The 18,801-nt window shown below is 41.4% G+C and overlaps 1 protein-coding gene across 1 annotated transcript in view; it reads right to left on the bottom strand.

Annotated features, from left to right (window-relative positions):
• Positions 1 to 18,308, bottom strand: part of LOC115371426 (glutamate receptor 1-like) — a 121,673-nt gene extending 103,365 nt beyond the window's left edge. The window contains exons 1-2 of the mRNA XM_030068807.1: positions 18,268 to 18,308; positions 12,811 to 12,945 (exon numbers count right to left, since the gene is read on the bottom strand). Coding sequence (XP_029924667.1) covers positions 12,811 to 12,865 — 55 coding nt within the window. The 5' untranslated portion in view covers positions 12,866 to 12,945; positions 18,268 to 18,308. The remainder of the gene's footprint in view (positions 1 to 12,810; positions 12,946 to 18,267) is intronic.
• Between the last annotated feature and the right edge of the window lie 493 nt (positions 18,309 to 18,801).

An 18,801-nucleotide genomic window follows, 5' to 3' on the forward strand; every position in this document is an offset into this window, starting at 1 on the left:
TGTCTTGCTCTGTCTCTTCGTTCCCACATTTTTAAACAAACATCGACATGTTATGCATCAAAAATGCTCTGCATTTTCTACTGAATCTAATGATGCCAGGGTCCAAAAAGGTGCAAAAACAGCAGGCCAAGAATGTGTCAGTCTGCCATTTAGCTGGCAGCCTGCCCTTGTGCACACTGACAAATACCTTGTGTTTTCTTTTAAAAGGTATCTGACAATCTGTACATATGTTACATTACAATGCAAGCCTTGTGTTTTGTGTTTATTAGTGATATCATACAGTTTGCAAAGATGTTTTGGTGGATTCTGGGAGACAAAACCATATTTTCATTTGCTGAGGTGTTCATGGTGTGGAAAAGTGCACCACCTATCACCTATCCTGATGAAAATGCCTACACACGTACAGGTGCATGAGCATAAATGTGCGTAACACTTAAAGGTCCTGATATTTGGGTTTGAAAATATGGTCACCCTACCTTTCGTGATGTGTTTTACTGCCACAACACTAAGTAGTTTCTACTGGAATTGCAATTAAAATTGTAGCATGCATAATTACCCAGTCAGATGAATCTATGACTCTCTCATAGTTGTTGTTTTTTTTCCTACTGTTTTTCTTTGCATCTAACAGTTAAAAAAAATGTTCCCTTTAGCAACCCAACAGTGTCTGCAAACATGAATATGTACTTAAGCTTAGGGGGTCAGAATGAGGGGCCATTCCCCAAATGTGTTCCCAAGGGTTTGCAGGTCTTTGTGTCCACCACCACACCCCTATTGAGAAACATAGAAGTCTATAGAAGAGAGACAATTACACCACACAGAACCAGAACGTTCTGCAGTTTTAACCAGCTGCTAGGTGACATTAGTACACACAGCTTCGTCTGGACATGTCAGTGGCTAAATGACCCATTCCCAGTTTAAACCAATACAGAAATGAACCACAGATATATATACATTAAAGATCTCCTACAGGTCAATGTTTGGAAACACAATCAGCTGTTATTGAATATTGTTGGCCAAGAGCTGTCTTCCAATATGGCCACCAGAGATTGCATTACTTGTACATTATCCAAAAGCCATGTAGCCTAGTCTATATCACGCAGTGTTCCTTTTTGTTTTGCCGTGCCATGTGTGAGTATTTGCTCTGCTACTATTCTGGTCGCCTACACATACATCACTGGCACTCATTCCTGTGCATTTATTGGAATCATTGATAAAAATGATTGTGATTCTCAGGTGGGTCTTTGCCATTCAGAATATTGCGATTTAAAAAAAAAAACAAATGAAAAGGCAGACAGTTGGATGTAATGTTGATGCCACATGAATTGAGTCTCTCCTCTCAGCGTGATATTTGTTTTTCTACCTCACTGCATGTTGAAAATCCAACCATGTTGCTTTGGTCTTCCTGCCTGTCTCAAAGGGCCCACTGCTCTCTGTCTCTCACTTTCTCTCTCTCTCTGTCTCTGTCTCTCTCTCTCTGTCTCTGTCTCTCTCCCTCTCTGTCTCTCTCTCTGTCTCTCTCTCTGTCTCTTTCTCTGTCTCTCTGTCTCTCTCTGCTCCGTTTTACATTTCGCAAAACAGCAGAGCAGGGGAGACGACAAGAGACAGAGAGAGAGACAGGAAGAAAAGCAGAGAAATGGAGTGTGACAGAGAGACAACAATACTGACGAGTAGATGGAAAAATGCATGTGGAGAGAGAATGAAAAGGGGCAAAAAAGTGAGATAGAGAGGAAGAGAGAGAGAGACAGGTTTCGCAGTTGTGTGGCCAGAGGGAAGGTTGTATCAGCCAAGGCAGCAGCAGATCTAACTCTACATTCACCAGGCAACATCTTGGAGAATCTCAATCCCCACCTGGCTTCAGAGAGGGCTCAGGTAAATGCCTTGTGTACATTTATACATAATCAACAGTTAGAGGGCTGCGCCTTTGTAGAGGCTGTTAATAATACCAACTTGAAATTCCAACATGCCAAGAAAACTGTTTATTTTTTAAAGTTTTATTTAAGTAGTAACAGCAAAGCGACAGATGAGCTTAAGTCCTTAATCTGCTACTCTGTGGATCCAGTTACATAACATGGCACTGGCGACTCAAAGCATATGGATGAATAGAGGTTGTTTTCTCTAACATGCAACGCCTTCCCGAAAGCCGATTTCAAAACGCCTACACCCCCCCCCACACGTCGATATCGTGCCAGTGTGTTAAAGGCAAATGATTTACAACTGAATTGAAGTGAGGACCTTTTCGACTTTTGAATAAGAGTGAAATGTGAATGTTCTCACTGTCAGCTTGACTTGCTGATTAATTGTGTGCTTTGAGACATCCTGGGAAGTGCCCACTTTAAACCTCCCAGTACCCATCGGGGCGCATTAGAGAATTCCACTTTAGACAAAAAAAAAAAAAAAAAAAAAAAAAAAAAAAAACATGGCCACCCGCAAGAGAATTCAACATCTTTTACTGATTGCTGCTATTGAAACTAAAAAAAAAAAAAAATTGCATGTTCTTTACCCTGCATTTTTTTTTTGTCAGAAACAAAAAAAAAGATGCTGAGATGATGAGGTGCACAAAATGAAAAATGGCACAATGGGTGTGATCAAATATAAATATGACCTTGAGTTTGTTTGTTTGTTTACAGTTTCCACCTGACAAACTTTTTTTTTGTTGGTGTCCTGAACTTGCTTTGACGTCATATGGGTTCAGAAATCATACCCAAGCTCTCCAGTGGGACTTCCCATTGGAAGGGTGTTGAAGAGCACTCTTCCTCTTCCTGGACACAGCATTATCCCACCCATTTTTTGTCAGTTGAGTCCAAACTGACAAAAACTTGCTTGAGTCAACTCTCAGCTTTGCATAATGAACCTTTAACTCCTGTAACACCCTTTAGAATAGTACAGAATATACATAATAATACTGTGTTAGTGCTTAAATCATGCTGCTACACCTCTGTGAAAGTGTTTGAGAATGCACTTCCATGGGTTAATTTGCATGTTAATATGCTGGATTCAGGCCACTGGAAAGTACAGTTTGTGTGTTTGTGTTGCAGAGCTGGCGTACAGTCGGCTCCCACCGGTTTCCCCCCACTGACACACAGAAAGAAAGAAAAGTGTGTGCAGCCTCTATTGTTGGTTCCTACAGCACAGCCCTGAGCCAGCTTCACTCTCTCCTACAGTGTGTTCTCTGAACTGCTCTGCTCTGGTTTACCTCTCTTATGAGAGTCTCCAAGAGCCTGGAGTCAGTTCCACCAATCGCAAGTAATGTAACGCTCTGGTCTGCAGTTAGCTAAACCAATCAGAAGTAGTGTTGCAAAGGGGTGGAAAGTTTCCGGTAAATTTCCCGGAAAGTTTCTGAAAATTCCCGTGGGAATTTTTGCTCTGGAACATTGGAAATTTTCAGAAGATTTTTTCTGTCACTTTTTTTCAATTTTTTCCGAAAATTCCCGGGAAAATTTGGCTCAGGAATTTGGGGAATTTTCTTTTTTTTTTTCTTGTCATCAATTTGAATGAGGTTTTTTAAAAAGTTTCCATGGAAATTTAAGCTTTTAAGAAATTAAGAAATTTCATTTTTGTTGTTGTTAACTTAAGGTGAATGGGGCAAAAATAAACAATAATCAATAAAATGAATGTCAACATCAATATCACCATTTTGTAAATGGAAACCCTAATCTCCTGAACTCAGGACTCACCTCTAACCCAAAGGCCACAATGCCAGCATACTGTAAAATCATCATCCCCATACCCAAGTGTGTGAAATAAAACTTAAATATAAAACTTAAATATAAACTGTTAACTTTGCATTTTGGTGGAAACAAATATGTTGCATGATTCAATGCAAATTCAACTGTCCACCATGATTCACATATGCAAATAATTTCGAGCACATTTGATCATCATCAATCAGTAGCCTATACTCCACTAGGCTACAGCACTTCCACTGAGACAGACAATCGTCACATCAGCATCACGATTCAATTTCCTGCATTTCTATGCATTTTAATGGGTAGTTTGAACCACTTCATATGCACACCATAACAATAGTACTGCACACAGTCCTATGCCTGAATTAACAGCCTACACCTCTTACTAACGCTGTATAACTGCTGGTCGTATTAATATCCTACAACGGGTGGTCATGCACGAGCACATGCACGGTCACGCGTGCAGTGCGCAAACGTGGATACGACATAAATCATGCCGTCCTCCTGCTTCCGCAAAATTGTTTAATGCGCGCAGTGCGATTAACTGCGAATTGCGGCATTACACAATCAATAATCAGCTGATAATAATAATCAACCAGATCTGGCAGACCTGACCGGCTGGCCACGCACACTGTGCGCTGCTGGCCGGCACCAAGCAGGCACCACTCCCCCAAAATTTCACAATGTTTCCAGCCAGGGGAGCTCATGTCACCACCAGGGGAGCTGTGCTCCCCTTTGCTCCGCCTTATTTCGTACACCGGTTATGCCAATAGTCACGACAGTTTGACTCAACTCGGGAAAATTCCCGAAAATTCCCTGGAAATTCATTATAATGTAACATGTTTGCATGCATATCTGCTTATAACAAACCAAAATGTTTATTATGTACATATGTATATGACTGAGTGAATGCAGTGAATATAAATTCCAGAAAATTCCCAGAAAATTCCCGTTAATTCCCGTTAACTCCCATTAATTTCCGAAAATTCCCATGGAAATTTTCCAACTTTGAAAATTCACTAATCAGAAGTAATGTAAAACTAGCCTAACTACCGATCAGAAGTAATACACACACACAAGATAAAACATGAGAGCTGCTCCCTGGTTGTGTTGCATCAGGATCTACTACTGCCTGAGTTTGGACCATTACATAATTCAACAAAAGCCTACAGAGGGAGAAAACCAAACCACGGCCATTGACTGCAGTGAGATGAGAAAAAAAGAGCGCAATACAGTGTTTAGCGGAATTATGCGATCATCATGGCTGATTTGAAATATTTATAAGTAACTTGACCATATTTGTCACTGTTGCAATTGATGGATGTTCAATGACAAGATTTCCAGCGGCACTGCGGCTATGATGCTGGGGGAAAGACAAATAATAGAGCTGTTCACTGTGTCTTTAGCCCAGGGTTAAAGGAATACTGCTACGTTCTGGGCAAGTGGTTTGGGTCCAGTGGGTAGCACTTCAAAGACTTGAAGTCGATGGGAGTGTTTAGCCTAGCTCTATCAAAGTTAAAAAAATAAATCTTACAGCAACTCCAAAGCTGTCTTATTTACACAGTGGATCATGTGGATTTGAAATACACATCTTGGAATTTAAAATAAATAAATAAATAAATAAAAGAAGAAGAAGTTCATTTACACAAAATGTTACACATAGGAACCAACCACTTTACGTAGAGCGGTGAAAATGGTATCAAACATCTTTTCTCAGTCTGGGGAAGTCAGAAAAAGATAATTTTCCCCAAAGCACAGGAGTATTCCTTTAAGAATAAGGCTTTCAATCCTGGGCCGAACAAGTATTCACACTTTCACATTCTGAGCTGTGACAGCACCAGCCTTAGACCTGTACAACCTGACAGAGCAGGGTGAGCCCCGAAAAGCTGGCCTAGGGCTGAGGCTGGTGCTAAGGTTAGTGCTGACTTTTCTGGACTGACCACTGAATTTCCCCAGAACGCACTGCCAGCTGCAGTCTGTGCCAGTGGTCTAACCACCAAAAAATGACCCTATAGGTCATTTGTACAGCAGCTTATCATGAGCCATAGTTATTCTTAATGCTAATTAAGCATAACTCTACTCGGCTGGTTGTGTAAATAACAACAATGTGGTATGTGGGACCGTGAGATGACATATTGAAGTTTAACAAACCACAAAATCCATGGGACACGGTTAGAGTGATGATTGGGTCAACCCTGCACAGGACCTTCAACCTGGAGTTTGATTCCCATGTGAAGCGAGTCTGGTCTTCTGCATGTTTTGTTTCATTCATTTCTGCATCCTCAAAGGTCCTCTAATCCTAACCTCGGCCTTACCATACTGTATTTTTGGTGCCTAAACGTACTCAAACTGTCACGTATGCACACCACAGCTCATGGCATATCACCTGGTTGGGGGTTCTGATTTAGGAAATGCTCCTGTGGGTCATATAAGAGGGTAGGAACAAACAACCTATGTGGTCATGTGGTTTGGTGAATTTTTCTCCCCTATAGTTCACTATAAAAAAGCATTTTATGTTTTTTTGTAGGTGAAATATCTCACTTTTTGGAGGACCTCTGTATTTTTTTCTGCACTTGATTTCCAGAGGTGTGTTTAGGGTCTGGCCTCAGCTGCAGCGGTTCTCCTCCATTTGCCATTGCCACCTGAGAGTCTGCAGGTTTTCGTGTGAGCCAAACACTACTAATTTTACAAATTACCTCTTCCTCTCTGGTTTAATGTGTCAGTGAACTAAGCTGCTGTGACGTTTGGATGGATTTGGATGAAAACCTGCAGTCTCACAGTTATGAAACCAAGTCAAGTTGAGTCAAGTCTCAAAGGAATCACAGAGGACAAGCTTGTATTTTGACAAAATGATGCAATGCAGTATGCAACACGGTAAACCACTAGGAAACCAAACAAAACATGAGACAGTGAACAGCATGGTGGAAAGACAAAACACGCCTATCTGACCTAACAGGTCGAGTCTGTCTGACATCACCGACCTTCAACCCTCAGTGAGGATGAGGAAAAAGAACATGATAGGAAAAGAAAATGGAAGACACCTCCATCTCTGTGGTAACTTTCTCTATGCATTTGCACAATTACAGTTTGACTTGTTTTGATTCCTCAAGGACAAACTGGCTTTTCTCCACAGCGAGGTCAGAGGTCAGCCTCAGCTACACAGCAGCTGGCAGGGATTCATTGTGTTTCTCAAAGACACTGCAGCAGGGTGCTTGACAACAATGTGGGTTTTGGTGTTGCAGACTGGTTTCCCACTTCGCCATGCCAAACAGCTGTTCTTTAAACTCACAGTGAAACAGTTTGTTGAGAGCATTTTTCTTCCTCAATTTATTGTGCTTCCTGTTCAAACGAGATGTTGAGGCAGGGCTCAACACATCAAAAGTGGAAATCACAGGAACTGAATGAGTAGAACAGGTGTGAGCCTTTGGGTAACGGCAAATCAGAGTACTGCTGAGTGCCTACCGTTGCCAAGGGAACAGCTGTAAACGTTCAACTGATGTCACGGCCTCGGCAGAAGAATTTGTTTACGTCGGGAGAACTGATGCACAGCTAATGGAAACATGTTCTGTTTTTGCAAAAAAAAAATAATAAAAGAAATGTGAAGATAACTCTGTGGCTCTTGATTTTGATCCAAATATTAAAAAGTTGGTTTTGGGAGGAATTGAGTCTTACCTGGTAGTAAAGACTCAAAGGGTGGCATGGAAATTTTATGGGTTGGCAGATAGATAGATAGATAGATAGATAGATAGATAGATACAGAGGCGGACCATCCGGGGAGGCTGGGTAGACGATATGTCACCTGTACATGTAGCCTGTATATGTACTACCCAAAATCACAAAGGGATTAAGGCAACTTTATGCTCTGTTGCGCTCGAGTCACGCAGAGAAATTAATCAACCTATATAATCACAGCACGCCGCGGATGCAATGCATAATTAAACAAAAGTCTGTTGTGGATTTAGCTAAAATGCAAGCATTAACTAAATTTTTCCCACAAATTCCAAGCATCCTGTGTTCAGCACCACGGAGAGCGACAATGACATTTTGGAACCCACTTCAGCTTCAGAGCACCACTGTAGCTAACTGTCGCTCTCCGTGGTGCTGAACACAGAATGCTTGGATTTTGTGTGAAAAATGTAGCTAATGCTTGTGAGCCCCACAGTTGCGGGCATGTGTTTGTTGTAAAGCATGTAACTTACAATAAAATTGAACTGAAATGTAACTTAAAGCTTTAATTTATTATGTAGCCAAGCACAATAAGGAAACAGTAGGCTATAGTGTGTTTTTTTCTGGCATGTCCACCGCTGCGCACAGGACTGTCATTTTTTCTTTTTCTTTTCTTTTTTTTTCAGGATGGGAGGGTGGCGGTGGGGGGCCCAATCATGCAGAAAGAGCAAAGGAAGGGAAGACAGATAAGTCATCACTTTTGCTAATGAGCAAACACCACAAACTGTTTGACTCCAGAGCCACTAGGTTGACACAGTTGTGATTATTCTAATTTCCTCTGAGTGTAAAAGTCAGACTGAGCTTCTTCTGGTTGGATCAGTGGTGATCTTTTTACCGCTGGTGAAATCAGAGCAATGAAAAATCAGAGCAATGGACCCTGCCCTTGTGTCTTCTAATGCCACATTCACTTGCACTCGGACAGCCGATTTCCAACCAGGAACAACATTTATTTATTTATTTATTTATTTTTCTATTAGATTGCCCAAACTGGGGTGGCAAGGCCAGTTTTTAGGGTGGCTACTGCCACCCCATTGCACCAGGGTAGATCCACCCCTGCAACACAGCTAATTAGGATTAATTTGACTTACATCTAATTAGCTAATATTAATGTTAGCCTGATATAGGCTATGAATTGGCATCCAATCATTTATAAATAACACCACCATGCAACATCATGACAGAGAGATCCACCTAACAGCCAGGTGTTAGTTTTATCATGAAGGTAGTTTCAGAAATGTTATTCAACCAAACTCTTCTGCTGATGCGATATATTTACGGTGAACCAGGTACTACCCATTAAATTTCTATGGTGCAACTAAAGCAATAATAGATTAGTTAAGGAGAGAAAGACAGCTTTTTCCACGGGAGGGGCATGATTGTTAAAAATGTGATGTTTTTATTTGTTGAAATTTTTGCTCTATAAGTTCCTCATGATGTCACCACTGAAGAAAAAAAAAGACATTAAAACTTCATAAATTGTTTTGAATTCTGAATTTTTTGTTAAGATGAATATTTTTGCATTGATTTTTAGCTAATAACTTGAAAAAGTTATTTTTCATTTCATTGTGACTTTGGGAAATCCCCTCTCTGGAAAGTTTTACTTTGAAATGAAACTTTTGGTGTTTATTTTCTCTTTTTTGTTGCTCCAAGGCTCCTGAAACCTAATAAAACCCCACTGACAGTGTCAAACTTGTATGGATGTCAGCGAGAAAGTTTTGCTTCTTTTGTTCCTGGAAAACATCCTTGACACTGATCTTTGGGGTTTGAGGAATGAAGTGGGTACCAGAGAGAGGGCCGGCTGAACCAAACCTCCATCTCTAATCAATAGATTGGGAAGTTTGCTCTTGCAGGATAAAACACTTTGTACACTCTGCAGTATAAAGGCTCTGATCATATCAAAGCAAGATGTGGAGGTGATGCACTTCTTGATAAAACTACATTGACATTGTTTTTTTTTTTTTTAGGGAGTTGTTCCTCATCCGATGTGAGGGTCCAAGGACAGAGGATGTTGTATTTCCTGTAAAGCCCTTTGCGACAAATTTGTAATTTGTGATTCTGGGCTATATAAATAAATAAAATTGAATTGAATTGAATTGAACATAGACTTGTTTTACCGGCAGAAGTGATCTGCAGGAATAATCTCATGGGTAGAGTTAAAGTTCATGTTGGTAATTTGTTAGAGTGGGTGGACGTAAGTTGAAAGCAGCCAGGAAGACCAGATTTTGTCTCAGTGCATTTAGTTTGGAGACTCTCTGTGATTTGTCAAAATTATGAAGGAAAAAACAAATATTACACCTCAGTGGGCGGAGGTAAAGATTCAACCGGTATCCATCTTTCTGTGATTTTCTGAGAGTGCTGCCACCTCCTGGTATTAGTCATTTCCTCTAAGCACCAGAATATGCTGCATGTCGGCCATCAGCTGCTGTTCATTTGCTGTGTTAATGGACAACTTTTAGCAGGAGATGAAAGAAGACGCAAACTGATCTACATCAGTTGGCGCTAGCTCTTGGCTGGCTTGGTTGGCTTGTTGTGTTTCAGGCTTTAGACCAGGGCTGTCAGACTCATATCAGCTAGTGGACCACATTCATTCAAACAAAGCCTCACAAGGGCAGGAATATTTTTTGCCAACCTCAATATGACGCAAGTCAACATGTGGACATTTTAGACTACTTTCTGAGTTCTCTTTAAATCAAGCTGTATCCCATCAACTGCATGTTGGCCCATGAAAGTAAATCATAATGAAGAATTACATCAAGCACAAGAGAGGAATGCAACAAATATACATCAGACACGTTTGCCGTTTACCTACCAGAAGAAATTAACCGCTCTTTCCATCTTTCTGGAACTAACAGAACACAGCAACTAAACTGCTGGTTTTAACTTCACTTGCTGGCAGTGGATAGTTTGTAGTGCTAGTCTAATCAAATTATCATAATTTATCATTAATCATTAATTTATCAGTTTATCATAGAAACCTCTTATTTTGCTTATTAGACGTATAGTTCATAATAACTGGATGCAAATTTTTCATTCTAAAAAACAATCATATTTACAAATAAAAAATATTTAAAAATATGTTTGTTTGTTTTTTTCCCCATACCCTCCGAAACATCCCAGGGGCTGGATAAGACAGCTCATGGGCCAAATTTGATCTCTGACATCTCTGATTTAGACTCTTGTAATTAAAAAGAAAGAAAGAAAGAAAGAAAGAAAAAAGAAAAAAAGAAAGAAAGAAAGAAAGAAAGTGGTGCATGGATCACTGCAACAGACGGAAGGATAAATGTGTTCAGCAGTTACAGTTCCACATCAAACTTCTTCAAAAAGTTTGAAACAAATCCAAGTTCAGAGCTCCTGAAAGGTTTATTTTTTTCACTTTGAAGGAGCCAAGCTCCCATAGACTTCAAGTCTTTATGCTAAGCTAACAGGAAATGCTACCCATAGAAACTGAACCACTGGGTGTACAGAGATGAAAATGGTATCCATCACCTTGTCTCAGTCTCCCCCCAGTTACCTGGCCATCATTTGGACTTTCTGTTCAATTCTAAACAAGGACATCACTGGTGATATGCTGCCACCTATTTGGCTGTGTGAAACCAAATACAAAAACCTAATTTGTCAATACCAAGGTTTAAACCGCATTGGAGTGGCTGCCTGAGAAACCTCAAAGCTCTTTTTTGTAGGGTTTTTGTTTTTGTTAGTTTGTTGTTTTGTTAATTGAGACGAAAAGCCCGATGGACCACCAGAGCGCTAGCTGACAGGTGAATATACTGAGCGGGTATAGATGACACACAGGAGAGGTTTGTTTCGTGGGATGTGCAATCATTCTTGAAATCACAGAGAGACCTTTGAATGAGCGTCTGCAGCTCCAAGGTCATGAGATAAGATTGTAAATAAAGGGCTGGAAAGATCACAAACATAGCAAAATTCATTGTCTGTGACATCAAACCCACCAAAGTCTGATTGAGGACAGTTGCATTCTGCAGAGGTGCTTCTCCAGGCCTCAGCTCCTAAACTGGAGTCCAGGGACCACTAGGGGCCTGTGAAGGGGTTCCAGTGGGACATAAAGTTGAACCCTGCTCTAATTTAACTTACTAGCCATGAGTCCAGTGCACGCCTGCACAAGGGCAACTGTTTACCTAAAGTTATGTTATGTACATTCACCAACACATAGGAAGACCTGAGGTAAATGTTACAGGGCTCAGTGTGTGAGTGCATGTTCTCAGTATCACTGGACTTATCAAGTGCTCTGCTCCCATTGTAGACATTTGGCTGAATTATGTCTGGGCCCTATCTTACACCTAGTGCAAAGGACTCAAATGTCTCTGCTAGTTTCCAAGCTGCTCAGTTGTCATTTTCCTGCCAAGTGCCCACATTGTGTAAATAACAAAGTCACTTGTGTCCGTCTGAGCGCTCATGGGTTTGTTGGTGTTAAAATGAGCTGTGGTCGGGTGCGTTGTTGGTGCATTGCTATCTTGAGACAATTGACTGAGCAAAAAGCAGATCTGAGGTCAGTGCTGCAGTTTTCTCTGTTATTTGAAGCTCATTATCAAGACAGTGATGCACGCCTACATAGGGGGCGCCAATGTGCGTCCACTCTGCTTGTTCCACACACAGGGATGCTGCTTCACCTCAGGGCGTTTCCTCTGCAGAGAAGCCTTCCTTCTTACCTGACAAATGCACCATTATAATAGCAATCCACCAAGAAGCAGGCGCACCTGTCTTTTAAAGGGAATGGGATATAGTACTCTGACTGGTTAACTGTTACACCCAAAACAGACCCATGATTGATGAAGACACTCAGTACAACCCCTCTAAACCATGTGGCTTTTTTTCCCACTGTTAGAATAGCAAAAGTGGACTTGGACACGCCCTAAATGCACCTGCACCATGCTCTGCATACTGTGCGCTTGGATTGTTAATATAGAGCTCTCTGTGTCATATCCACCAGACTCAAGAGTCATTTCTGGCAACCTACAACTGAATTTTGTTCCAATTATTTCAACAAATGTTAAAAAACAAATACACAAACAAACAAACAAAAAATACAGTTGAGTACAACAGCAATGCATTTCACACATTCCCCCCCAAAAATACAAAAAATAAAATAAAAACGTGGTGGTAAATGCCTCACCTTGAAGTAGTTTTCTTACACAATTTCATAAATCAGTCACTCAGTCAATTAATCAATCAGTCAATCAGTTCCAGATGTCATCAGTACTACACCAAGATTCAGTGCATACCAAACACCACCTCATATCTGACCTCCATCTTATCAGTTGGAGGTTGGTGGTCCACTGACTGATTTGCCGGTCCTGAATATAAATTGTGTTTGTGAGGCTCAATTCCATCAGTCAGATACTATCTTTTTTTTTTTTTTTTTGTTGTTAAGTCAACTTACAGGCATAGGTCATGGCGAAGCTGCTGCCTGTGTCCACCATATCCACTTGTGGCATCAGTTTGGGGGCGTCCTGGTGTCGCGCCAGGGCAAAGCGAAACACCTCGTACTCATGGGAGCCCGTGGGGAACAGGCCTCCTGTTGGGACAACACACCACAGAGAAGTCAACACAGAGAAGAAGGGACCACATTTACTGTCCCATCCCAGAACATGGGTACAGACACTGGCCCCAACTTCATACAGCCTGGCATTATGGGATGTCAGGCACCTGCAATGGCATGGTGCTTCATGATTGCCATGGTGACAGGTATAGCCATTCAGTGTGCAATGATGGAATAACAACTCATCCACTGAAAACAATTTTTCAAGGATTCAAGGAACTTTATTGTCATACCAGCTCACATTTACACGTTAGCGGTACGAAATTAGAACTCAGGTCCCAGTATAAGCCTAAATGAATAAATTAAGCAAGGTAAAAAAAAGAAATGTAAATATAAAATATGAAATATATGAGTATGAACAGTATATATCAATAATAAACAATATGTATAAATATAAACAGTATGTATAAACTATAAACAGTATATGTAAATAAATACAAACAGCCTATATAAATGTAAACAGTGTATATATAATATAAACAGTGTGTACGAATAGATATAAGCAGCATATATAAATGGACCAAGTGACAGAACCCGACGCCTGGTCCTGGGATTCAGGAACTGTTAGACTTGATACACAAACAGTGCTGAGATGAGCTTATGAATGCTAAACACGCATGTTAAAGTGATTTGTGCAGGAAAAAGGGAGAAAGAGAGAATGAGTTGGGAGAGGGTGGGAGACTACAGAGCATGGCTTGAGTTCAACAGTCTAACAGCTGCAGGGAAGAAGCTGTTTCTGAGCCTGGTGGTCTTGCTCTGGATGCTCCTCAGCCGCCTGCCTGAGGGGAGGGGCTGAAACAGACTGTGAGCGGGATGGGTGGAGTCCTTCATGATGCGGAGGGCTCTCCCCCGCATCGTGAGGTGTAGAGGTCCGAGGTGGTGGGAAGGCTGCTCCCCACAGTCCTCTGTGCAGCCTTCACCACCCTCTGCAGAGCCTTCCTCTCAGCAGCAGTGCAGCTGCCGTGCCACACGGTGATGCAGGTGCAGAGGATGCTCTCCACCGCACAGTGGTAGAAGCTCCTCAGGACGGAGCTCCCCAGTCCAGCCTTCCGCAGCTTCCTGAGGAAGTAGAGACGCTGGTGGGCCTTCCTGACCAGACGGGAAGTGTTGGCACTCCAGGTGAGGTGAGCCAGGGTTTCTGGTTTGAATAGCAGGTTACTGTCCTGGTGGTGGTGACATCATCAGCACACTTGGAGATGAAGCCGAGGACGGAGGAGGTGTATTCCTCCAGGTCCACCTCTCCCATTTCATTTAATTTTAATTTACCATTCTTAAAGGAATACTCCAATGTTTGGTACAAAATCCCTGACTTCCACAGACTGAAACAAGATGATGGATACCATTTTCACCTCTGGATGTCTAGTGGTTCAGTTCCAGTGGATAGCATTTCATGTTAGATTAGCAGAAAGACCTGAAGTCTATGGGAGTTATTAGCCGGGCAAAAATGAAAAAAAAACAACAATGAACCTTACAGCAACTTTGAAGCTGTCTTATTTAAACAGTGGATCATGTTGCTCTGAAATACATGTCTTGGAATGTACATATACATACATATACATTCTGTAAATAAGACAGCTTCCGAGTTGCTGTAAAGATTACTTTTTCACTTTGACTGAGCTAGGCTAACGACTCCCACTTCAAGTCTTTATGCTAAGCTAACAGGCCATGCTACCCATAGGAACTGAGTCGGAGTATTTATTTAAGAATATATTGTGAACGCTGAACAGAAAATTTAAAAGTTGAGCCAAAACAAATTTAAAATTATATGTTTTTGTTTTTTCTTTTTTAAAATTTATTTTAAACTAGCAATTGTTTTGTGTTTACCCAGTTGAGCATTCAGTGTATAAAATATCAAGAATAAAGCCAAGTGCCCATCAGAAGAGCCCAAAGTGATGTTTTCTAATTGTGTACTTATTGTGACCAGCACACAAAAAGTCCAAATGTATTCTTTTTACAATATGAAACACAAAAAATTAAGCAAAATGTTACACTTATGATGCCATAATCAGCAAATGTGCATTATTTTAACTTGATATGTGAAGACAATGAATCAATAAGCCTTGCGATGGACTGGTGACCTGTCCAGGGTGTTTCACTGCCTTCACCCTATGAGCGCTGGGATTGGCTCCAGCACCCCCCCGCGACCCTAGTGAGGATAAGCGGTTTAGAAGATGAATGAATGAATGATGAATCAATAACAAAATAAAAACTATTTATTTTTGTGGCAATTACTAATAGGTTCATTGACTTGTTTCAGTGCTAATTTCTCATAAATAACAATCAGAGGGGGGAAAAAAATCCTCTTGTATTTTTCTCTTTATCATTGCAGAGAAACATGAGCAGCAAGACAAGACGTAGTTACTGGAGCTGAATCTATTTTTCTCCATTTTTCAATATCTGGTTTGTCTGCTTTGTCCACTGTCACAGCAGTGATGGCAAAAGTTGTGAGAATTCAACTTTTGTTTGCCAAGTCGCCTCTGCAGGATCACATTACAGCTGTGCTGTCTGAGGTTATTGTTGTTCTACTGGAAACAATCAACATCCAGTTTGCCATCTTCCCCTTCCCAGCCCACTGTAACCCCTGCAGCTCAATTATTCTGCTTATCTGCTCACTGTACTCGCTAGGAAAAAAGAAAAACCATCCCTTCTATCTCTCGTCTTAGCTCTTATCTTATTTCTCTTCTTAGTTCTAACTTCATGGTTGTACTCTGGTTTCAGGAATATTGTAAAACACTAATACTCTGACCTTTGACCCCTTATTTTTGGTGCAGCTGTCTAGGAACCAAAGTGTATTTTACTGTAGTGCTTACTGTAAGTAGCTCTGAAGGACATCAGCTCAATCAAAAAAAAAAAAAAGGCAAAGCAGGGATGAAATAAAGAAACTCTCCATCAACACCCAGACACCTTTTCTGTCTGTTCGGGCAGAAGCTGTCAAGGCTGTTTCCTGTGAATGTGAGTCTCTGCCTCGCTCTTTGTCACACATCTCGGTTTTGCTTTTGGGGAGCAAAAGCACAGACGTTGAAAATCACTCGTCTTCTCTCAGTCAAATGCTCTTTCCCTTCCCTTTGCCTCAAGGTTTGAACTACACTCTGTTTCAATGTGGCATTGACCCATAGCAGATTCAGGGTTTAAGTTGATTTTCTCTCAATAATCCAACATACTTTCCTTCCATTCCTTTCCTTTCCATTTGTATGATATGATTTACTCCACTCATTCTCACCATGAATGAGTGAACTCTGTCCATATGAGTTCCTCCTTACAGATCCTATATAATAGGACAGCACAATTAATCAAAAAACATTCGAAACCACAAAATAGCTCAGTGCAATTCCCATATGACACGGGCTACACGTTTTTTGACAAAGGTCAAATGAGGGCCAAAACAGAGATGTCTTGTAGTCTGTTTCGACCCCAGCAAAAATCACATCATCACAATTTTAATAGTTGTTTTTTTATTGAAAATAAAAGTTATGGTGCAGAAATCAGGACTCACACTAAAATCACAAATCATATTGGAATTACTGCAATAGAAATACTGGTCAAAATAACTGCAATATGATTTTTTTAACATGTTATTCAGTCCTAATATAGCTGCAGCAAATGCCTCCAGTGAATCTTGAGAATATTACTATAGTCAAATATGACAGAAATTATGTAAGATGGGAATATTACAGTGACACCATGAGATAAAGAGCATAAAGTACAATTAATCAGTCTCTTGAGAGAGAGAGAGAGACAGAGAAACACCATACGGCACAATAAGGTCACTATAATTCATTGTTGAGCACGAGACAGGCATGAGGGTGATGTGCTAATTCGGCGCGTGCAACCGGATTATCTGCTCTGACAGGAGGGCAGTTGCATTGGATTTATTAAGCATACCGGGAGAAACCCACAATCACTTCTGCACCGGTTGCTGAGATAATGTGAGGTCACTGTGTGTGTTTGTGAGTGAGTGTGTGTTATTAATACTAAACGCTGAAGGTCGCCTCGCAGTCTCAGACTCAGACTTGTGTTTTTTTTTAATTCCGACGCCAAAACGCAGGTTGTTCAACTTGATGCGCAGTCAGGTAGAAACGGAGCTGAGAGGCTGGAGCTGCAGGGGGAGAGGGAGTGGAGGGGTAGTGAATCTTTATCGGCGCTTGGATAATTCACATTATGGCTCGATTTAGGGAGAATAATGCGCTGTGCAGCCAGGCGCGCAGCGTCCGCCAGCCTAACGCAGACAAGCATGTGAACAAGAGCCAGTCATGGTTACAAATGGGGAGAAAAGCATTAACGGAACATTGCTCCGGTGCACGAGAGTCCGCCTCTATTCACAGCGCCGTTTCATCCGTGTTTACCCACCGCCCGGTCAAGTTTTTAGACGAGCAGCCGGGAGCGTTTAAACTCGTATATGCCCTTCCTATCAAATACACACCGCATAATGTGCATACTAAAACTGTAGTACAATTGAGAGATACTATACAAATATCACACCAAAGCATGAGAAAATATTATAGTGACAGGAAAAACAAATACACTGCCAATTACAATAGGTCACTATGAACGCACCGTTGCAGAACCACTACAAGTCACTAGAGCAATATTAGAGTCAGTGAGTACATCAACACAATATAAATCACAATAGGTTTATTACAGAAAAATTAAAATGACTGAGCATATACACGCATTGCAAATCACGCCAGGAAAATTATAGGCTAGAGATGTTATAGTGACTCAGAGTCACAGCCAAATTATGAATCACTAAAGGGATATTAGAGATATTGGGTGCCACAGACACACTTATAGGTCACTATGGCAAAATGAAGACCCTACATAAGCCAGCCTGACACAACAGGATAGTACTCCTATAGATAAGGTTCCTACGGGAATTTTAGACTGAATGACTATAAAGACAGAGAATAAACTCTCTCTCTCTCTCTCTCTCTCTCTCTCTCTCTCTCTCTCTCTCTCTCTCACACACACACACACACACACACACACACACACACAGACAGATAGATAGATAGATAGATAGATAGATAGATAGATAGATAGATAGATAGATAGACTCTGTAACGCTATACAGTTTAAAGACGAACTAAGAAATACTACATGGAGTATTATTGGATAAGGCCAGACTATGTTATAGAATGTGCCTGAGAAATGTTATAGAAATACTGGCATTATTGTAGAAATAACATTGCAACGACACACTATAGGAATATCATAGGAATATCACAGTGTGTATCTCCCCCCTCGTCGCTGTATCCCTGCCCGTGCGCCCCTGGGTGCAGCGCCGGACGTCACACTCACCTATGTTGATGTTACTTGGGAAACTTGTGCCGCAGCAGAGACCGACCAGCAGCAGGGAGCACGCGGGGAAGCGCGGCGGCATGGTGCCTCCTGCACCGAGCAGGGCGCGCGGAACACCGGAGACAAGGGAGGGGATTGGGGGGTAATCCCGTCCACACACACACACCCGGGCCGGTACGGATCCAGCACAGCACAGTACAGCACAGCCCCGCCGCTACCGACACAAAACATAAAAACACACACACGTTCGCACACACACCGAGCGACCTGCTGCTTAGCTCCTCTCTCTCTCTCTCTCTCTCTCTCTCTCTCTCTCTCTCTCTCTCTCTCTCTCTCTCAACAAACATACATAGTTGGAGAGCAAAGCTGTGCTGCTGCGTCGCCCTCTCTCTCTCTCTCTCTCTCTCTCTCTCTCTCTCTCTCTCTCTCTCTCTCTGTGTGTGTGTGTGTGTGTGTGTGTGGATCTTACTTTTTCTTTCCGTTTCTTTCCTCTTTTTCTGTATACCTCCTCTTTCAGTCTCTCTCACACTATCT

The sequence above is a fragment of the Myripristis murdjan genome, chromosome 14 (genome assembly GCF_902150065.1).
Source record: "Myripristis murdjan chromosome 14, fMyrMur1.1, whole genome shotgun sequence".
Taxonomy (NCBI): domain Eukaryota; kingdom Metazoa; phylum Chordata; class Actinopteri; order Holocentriformes; family Holocentridae; genus Myripristis; species Myripristis murdjan.